Source organism: Sinocyclocheilus anshuiensis, unplaced genomic scaffold (genome assembly GCF_001515605.1).
Source record: "Sinocyclocheilus anshuiensis isolate Anshui unplaced genomic scaffold, SAMN03320099.WGS_v1.1 scaffold438, whole genome shotgun sequence".
Lineage (NCBI taxonomy): Eukaryota > Metazoa > Chordata > Actinopteri > Cypriniformes > Cyprinidae > Sinocyclocheilus > Sinocyclocheilus anshuiensis.
This window is the reverse complement of record NW_015546118.1, coordinates 1537713-1545863: the sequence shown is the minus strand read 5'-3', so window position 1 is coordinate 1545863 and position 8151 is coordinate 1537713. Positions and strand designations below refer to the sequence as shown.

Genomic DNA, 8151 nt, shown 5'->3' with positions numbered 1-8151 from the left:
TGTGTGTGTGTATGAAAATGTTATTTTAAATTGTAATAATAAGTATTACTGTTTTTACTTTATGTTTGATCAAATAAATTCAGCCTGGGTAAGATACTTTTTTCAAAACATTTAAAAAATCTTACCGACCCCAAACTTTTAAATGTTAATGTGTGTTTAAGTTGCAACAGAGCTGATTTGTGTGATTCTAGAAATACCACTGTGAAAATCATCACAAAAAGCCATTTCAAACAAACAACTCTAGATGAATGCCCATGAATACATGAGACGAGTTAGCATCCACAAGCAAACTCGTCTCATCTCTCTCAAATAAAAGCATTTTCAGCATTTTATCTCATTTGGGTGTGATTTATGCATACAGTGTTTTGCTTTGCTCCTGTCTCCTTCCCTCACACTTCCATAAGACCTTAACATTTTGCATTGGATGACTCACTCTACATTGAATGATTTCTCATCATTGCCTTTTTGATGATCCTCTTTAAAGAACTCGTGCGCAAACGCATATAGGTGCTACTCCATAATTAGATGAAATGTGTTAAGTTATGTGTTACTGTATGTGTTAAGTTACACACTCTATGCTGTCTGAAACATGCAGCTGAACCAGTACTTTATTGGCTGATGACACTGACGTCAGTCACATAGTACACATGAGTACTACATTAATATAAAGGCAACTACTGTAGATAATTCCATGTATAAAAGACCCATTTATACCAATAGGCAAGCTTGACATTGTAAAGGCATACCATTTAAATAATGTTGGAAATACTTTGTTTTTCTCTTATGTTCAACAAGGCTGCATATATCTGACCAAAATACAGCAAACAGTAATACTGTAAAACTTTTGATCATTTAATATGTCCTTTAATAAAAATATTAATTTCTTAAAAAGAAAAAAAAAATCTTACTGATCCCAAACTAGAAATTAGACAAATCTGAAAAGACACATTTTCAATTAATTTCACTAGTGCTTTTCAGTTTTTCACTTTTCAGCTGAAGGCAACAATGATGTTGAGAATCTCCATAGAAAGTTACAAAACAAGTACAAAATTTTAATGAAATGAAGTATGCTGTAAGAAAGGAGAGCTAATAAATGCAATAGATAGATAGATAGATAGATAGATAGATAGATAGATAGAGACACACAAAACTGTATGCACTGCACTATATTTTTTCACGATATTTGCCTTAGTGCTTTTAATAGAATAATCAGGATTAATTTAGGTTTTTTTTTCACTGAAAATTTCCACCTCGTACGACCTCTTAGGTCCCCAAACCTCAGCTTGAAAACCCCTGGTCTAAAGCACACAGTGGCATTATGCATTATTGTCTTTCCAATCCATTTCCAAAATATTCAACCTATATTTACTGCCTATTCTGTAATCAAAGGGTAAAAATATGCCATCAAATGGTTGAAGTGCATGCATTAATTTCTATTTTAGTAAAAGGGTTTGACTGAACTACAATGGTACATCAGTAGATAATCATGCACATATCTCTGAATGATAATGGCACGGATGTGCTGCAGCTTTCTGTTATTTTGAGAAGTAAAGAAGATTTGTATCTTGCAGCTTCTTTTTATTACAGCCATTGTGTCAGGCAAGTATTTCGAGATCCCAAATTCTTTCAGAATTCTGTGCGGGAAAGGGTCAACTTGTGGGTCAATGACAAGTCTTCTTCCCTCAAGAAGTGTCTTGTAGCATCAGTCTTATCTGATGGCAACAGACATTGGGTGTGGTGGGCCAACAGAGACAAACCTTCACCATTTCTGTGGCTGAAAAGGGGATTTGGAAAGCCATCCTGCCTGCTGTCCACTTCACTGGATTTTCTGGCAGGAGGGCAGGTGGTGATGTGTCTGTTGCCCCATAAACTGTTCCTGTCAGCTCAACATGAACAGAGAATATAATCCAAACAGAGCTAGAACAAAGTGTTCTATGGTTTATTTCTAAACCACTATGGGATTTGTTCAGAACCAGTTTGAGTTTAACCTTTCATCCAGCTTAACATACAAGGGACGCTCCACAGAAAAGGATAACATTTCCAGAACGAAAGCTCTAAACCTCCATTCCTCTTCTCTAACAGCCCATGACCTTGAAGATCTCCAATCTTCTGATCCACAGTCAGTTTAACTCAATAACGTCAAAGACAATACGCAGAGAAACGGATCCCAGACCGGCGCTCAATTTCCCAGCAGAAACGCGCGTCATTCAAGCTTGACAGATTTTGTCCGCAGCTATGGGAATAAGCCATTAATCACACTAGGGTCGCACGGAGCCCACAGAAAATACTTCTGCCGTTGACATTTCAGCATTAAGAGTGTTGTATCCAGACATGTCCTTGCAAACTCTCAGATTCGGTCACATGCTCTTGGGAATCACTTTTCCTTTGTCAAGGGGATACTATTGTCTCGGAAAGCCTTCAGGTGATGTGGTAATATCACATGTGACTCTCTAAAAATGCTCGGTATAAATGTGTAACCTGCATAAAACATACCGTATGTGCACAAACTTATGCGTGGGCTTATTTGTGCTCACATGCCGGCGTGAATAAGGAGTCACCTTGACGCTGTCTGTATTTTGAGACGTATTGGGCCCCACCAGGCCGGCCCAGAGCACAACTGCCTGTCAAAATTCAATGCAAATGATCACAATAATATTCTCAGTGCTCTGATTAGGGGAGACCTGTCAGGCAGCAAACAGGAAACCCAGCAGCTCAAGGGCATGAAGACGCTGCCCAGCAGAGACCACCTGCTCACCTGACACCAGCTCTACAGACACAATCCAATTCAAGCCTGGATATACCTGCTGTACAGACAGGAGATCTCTCACCTCTCTCCTTCATGCTCTCATCATGGTGAATTTGTGTGTTTTCCTCTGCAACTGCCCTTGAGTTCAAACTCAGAATGCTCTTTCTATTTCTGTTTATCTCGCTACTCACTTGTTTCTTACAGGACTCTGAGGAGCTTTCCAATTCAGTTTGTGTCTGTTCTTGACATTTGTCTTAAGTCAATGGTAGTAATCGACTGGGAGGCATTGTGTGTGTGAGTTTGCGAGGACTGGGTGATAATATCGGATTTCTAAATAATCCCGACAATGATTGTTAAGATTCTAAGAACTTTTCTTTAATGGCAGCATTAAAAAAATAACTTGAGATGTGAATGAGTTTGCAGTCTGTTTTTAACGTGATGCAATAAAAAGATAGTGTACCAAAAAATAATAAGGAACGCCTTACTATTGTATGGTCCCTTGCAGACTGCATGCAAAAACATTCACATTACCAGTGTAGTCCGATTTATGAACAAATGAGCTGGTTCTTTTTAGCGATCAAAAAAGATAAATTGTGACAAATATAGTCAGAATCATACTGACTATAGAAATCATTCAAATCAGCCGGTACTTTTTAATGAGCATTTTTTGTTTTAATCAAATCTGAATAAAATTGAGAGCTTGTGAATACCCAGCCTTAGTGTTTGTTTTTGTGTGGTGATTTGCAGAGGACATGTGATAGAGCTATGTTTTGTTTGCAGCTAAGAAGTGACTAAAGAGTGAATTAAGTGCTATGATTATTCTGTCTATGCCACCAAGCACTGAAGTGGACCAATTATCTGAATGAATAAGCACTTATTATTGTTGACAAAGATTTAATCATGCTAACTGATTTGCATACCGGGTCTTTCAAAGTTAGTGTGATTTAAATAAGGCATACTAATTACACAATATTGAAGATATTGATCCATGGTCTGTAAATATGTAAATATGTGTATGTACCTGCAGTTCCGGTGTAATCAGCGATGGTGAGGGGGTAACCGTCATCCTCAGGATCAACAGAGAACAGTCCAACTCCAAACACACCATACTGTGCGAAAGCTGTGCTGTTCTCGAAATCTTCAAGATCTATGCGCAGTTCGTAGTTTCCTTGGATAGAGAGAGCATGGATTTGTTTCAACCCTGATGAGAGAAACAAAGAAAGGGAATTAATTTCAAGATTATTTTTAGTCATAGGAAATATAATTGGATTATGAGTGTAAAGTATGAATTAGGGCTGTGAATATTTTAATATTTTAACCCAAATAAATGTAGAGTCAATATAAAGTTTTTTTTTTTTTAGATATTTGTTTAATAGCACTTTTTAAGTACTATTAAGTATTACCAGGTCTATACTGCCAATACAAATACCTTTGTTAAATGGATTTAAAAAATATATATATATTTTGAGTATAAAATTACTAATTCCAACCATTTAAGAATATAAGAGTTTTGTTCCAACCCTGCTCCAACACACATACCATGTAGTTTTCAAATAAGCCTGAAGAACTTGATTGGTTGGATCAGGTGTGTTTAATTAGGGTTGAATCTAAACTCTGCAGGGCTCTGGCTCTCCAGGAATTGAGTTTGACACCCCTGGCATAAACCAATTAAAAATAAAAGTCTTTTTAGCATTGCCTTTATTTGTGAAAATTAACTCAATGTTTCAATGTTAACTTATTACTCTTTTTGGTCTCCTATTCGAACGAGAGATGTCTGTTCATTTTGTTTCACTTCAGATCTTTTCAATGCATTGATTCGTTAAATATGTAATAAAGATACTAGTCAAAACATTTAGTATCCATATTTAGGGGATAAGCACAGAAGGTGCTTGGGCACCTATTGTATCTGTTAGTTTTCTTCTTCTGCTCTGGAAGTCTATGGCAGCCCATAGAACTGCTTGCGGGAAAGTTATGAAATTTGGAACACACAGATAGAGGACAGTCTCAATATTAACCATAGCAAATTTGGAGTCTCTATCTCAAACTCTCTAGCGCCATCAATAGGCCAAATTTGCACACTTATGCTAATAATATTTGAACCGTAATATCTAAAAGCAAAACAATTTTTTCCTCTGATTTCTTCACTCATGCAGTCGAATGCATATCAAAATTTACATTTCTACAGGGCAAGATTTTTCACAATCTTGAATTTTCTTAAAAATCTACTTTTTGGAACTCGTCCTAGATGGTTTGTCCAATATTCATCAAAATTCAGATCATCTTTAGAGCATTCTGGTAAAAAGTTTTCAAAAGCTTTTTGATATACCAAACCGTTTTCGTAAAGCGTGTTAACGAATTTAACGAAGTTTGTGCAAAAATGGACATGAAGCTATATCTCCGCAACACAATTATATTGATCCACTGTCCTCTCTACACACGTTAGCAATATAAGTATTGATTCATCTATCCACACTTACACCTGTGTGGCTTAATCTTGGAGATGAATTTTCATCAACCAAGTAGCCAAACTCAGTATGCAACAGGCAAATAGCATGAGCATAAAATGCAACAGGAAATGGTGAAAAAACAAACTATGATCATAGCCTCCGTGAGCAGAAAAACTGAGTCTGCATTAATTATGTTAATTATTTGTAATGTGTTAAACAGCCAATATGAATCGCGAAAATAAACACATTATTTTTCCTATCTCTGGTATGAATGTGTGGTTCATTTTCACTTTCTGTGGCCTGCATATAAAATAATGCAATAAAACACTGAAATGCTCAAACATCTATTATTATGCAGAGCAAATGCATACTTTAAAAATTCATACATGGCTACTATGCATTAAAGCTGCATGGAAAACAACCAGGTTTTAGGGGAGATTCACTGTTTTCATATTTTGTTGTTTTTGTTCACATTTCCAGCACCAGACCCATAAACACCGGATAGAAAAAATCTTGCAGAACCATCCTCAGATATAAACTCTGAGTTGAATTATCAAAATTAATTTGATGTGTAGGGTGCAGTGTAACTACAAACATATGAGTATCCGCACAAGGAAATTGATAAAGAAAAGCAGAATTAATGAAAAAATTAGGAGGGAAACAGCAACAATCCATTAATGCATACAAAACTGAGTCTCTTTACGGCTTCATTCAAAATATAAATAAAATAATATATTTTTGAAAAGAGGAAAAGAAACCTGCTACTTTCACAAGTAATTTACATAACTTTTATTCAGGCTTAATTAAAACCCATGAGATTTTCCCTGAGGCTCGTTTGAAATAATTAAACATTGGGAGTATTTTACGCCCTTCTTGCTTTTCTACCAAAGAAGGGGCCAAACAGGCAAGTCTGTGCGCATGAAACTCAGGTGTGCCAGAATTTTCAATTAAACATTATTGTGAAGACATTTCACTAAGCTGCATTTTGTCTTGAATTATCATACTGATTGCTCAATTAACAAGAAAGAGTGAATGTGAGTCAAGGTGTGCTGCTAGATGGCTTTTATAGGTGAATGTTTCTTCTTTGATTATTACAAACTAAAGCCGAATTTATGATGAAAGTCACATATATATATATATATATATATATATAGGAATCTTAGACTGCTGTCATTTAAGAGCTGCCTGGATCCAATATACTGTTACACGTGTTTTCTTTCTCAGCTGTTTGCTTTCACTTAAGACCTAACTTACTGTGTTTAGTGGGACACTTGCAAAGACAGGCATTTTGACACATACAAGTGTGTGTATGTAATCGTTCAAAGCCTAAAGCGGCAAAAATAACTCAGTTCAATAATTCTATATTCTCTAATGAGTTCTCTTTCACTGCTGATTGTGTTTCAACAGCTTAAAATCACTTGTTTTTAAACTGCTATGCTTATAAACATGTGAAAAGGATAAGTTTTCATGACCACGTAGCACAGCAACGTCATGTGAGTGTGTAAGCACGATAGAAACGATAGTCCAAAATCTCTACCAGTTGACAAATTTCTGCCAGTTAATTGTATATCGCCCACACAACAATTACATTAGACTAACCCTAATTCAAACTCTAACCTTAAAACACGTTTTTGCATTTTCTGAATCTAAAAAGATTTATCTGACCTCTGAGGACACATTAGCCCCCAACCCACAGCTAAGCCAACCCCCACGCACGCATATTTTGAAAGGGAGAGAGAAAGTGCACATGATAGATCATATATGTATACTCTCACTCTTCTACAGCACACATTCTATGCCTTCTGCCAGATGCCCTGCTATTGTTATGGGCAGTCAACACCCATGAAGCCTGGGCAGTTCCTATTTGCCAGTAAACATAAATAGACACTGATATATTGAGTCAGAAAGCGGATTGTGTGTTGAGCACAAATTTAAGCGAGCAGCACAATAAAAAGCCTACGGGCATCGGCAGTCACACTGCACACCTGTGATAAATACCACTCTAAAAATGACATATTCCTGCAATTATGCAGGGAAAAATTGGGTCAGAACAATCCATAAAATTTCAAAGCTCCTCTAGGTTTCTATACACACACAAACCCACTCTCAACGAATACAGATATCATTCTAAAACAGGAAACATAAAACATTTATTCTAGATGTGCATAATAAACACATGTTAAATTGTTAGTCATTTAAATAATAGTGCTATATTCCATCTTCTGCCAGCTAGACAGACAAAATACAACATCTTGATTCTGATTAATGTGTTAATGTCTTCAATTTGCAGCTAATTTGAGTGATACAATTGTCTGGCTCATTAACAATTCATACAGACTGTGCACAGCTATACTTCTCTTTTTGCCATGGTAAAAGGTTCAAATATTAATGATTAATTTGCTTAGATTTGAAAAGTATGTTGGGAGGGAAATGCATTGAGTGGTTATAAATATCCCTCAAGCCATTTTTCCACATTCACATGGTTTTACTCCAGGAAACAGACACAGCACTTGAATCATTACACTCTATCTTTTTTCTCTTTCTGTCCTCTTTCAGTGACATTTCTGCAAGTTAAAATATTCATAATGCTTTTTCTCTCTATGTGACTTTACGCAAAAGAAAAGGAAAGAAAGAAGAGGGGAAGGGGAAAGAAAACTCACAGGAAGCAACGTGAAGTGTGTGTTTGGTGAAGAAGAATGGACAGGAGGCATGAATAGTGCGATGGAGAGATGGAGGGCAGCGGAGAGGGCGGAAAGTGGAGGGGTGTCTTTGAACACCTGTCTTTTCTCTCTCTTTCCCATCAAGGCGAGAGACGAATGGAAAGGATCTCCCACAGACTTCAAAGGGAGAAGCTCAGGGGGGGAAAACGCAATTTGTGTGAGCTCACACACACACACACACACACACACACACACACACACACACACACACACACACACACACACACACACACACTCA

General features: G+C 36.8%; 1 protein-coding gene across 1 annotated transcript in view; it reads right to left on the bottom strand.

Annotated features, from left to right (window-relative positions):
• The window catches only part of fibcd1b (fibrinogen C domain containing 1b), an 87705-nt gene that overhangs the window by 891 nt on the left and 78663 nt on the right, over window positions 1-8151 (bottom strand). Inside the window, exon 6 of the mRNA XM_016502808.1 lies at window positions 3768-3947. Coding sequence (XP_016358294.1) covers window positions 3768-3947 — 180 coding nt within the window. The remainder of the gene's footprint in view (window positions 1-3767; window positions 3948-8151) is intronic.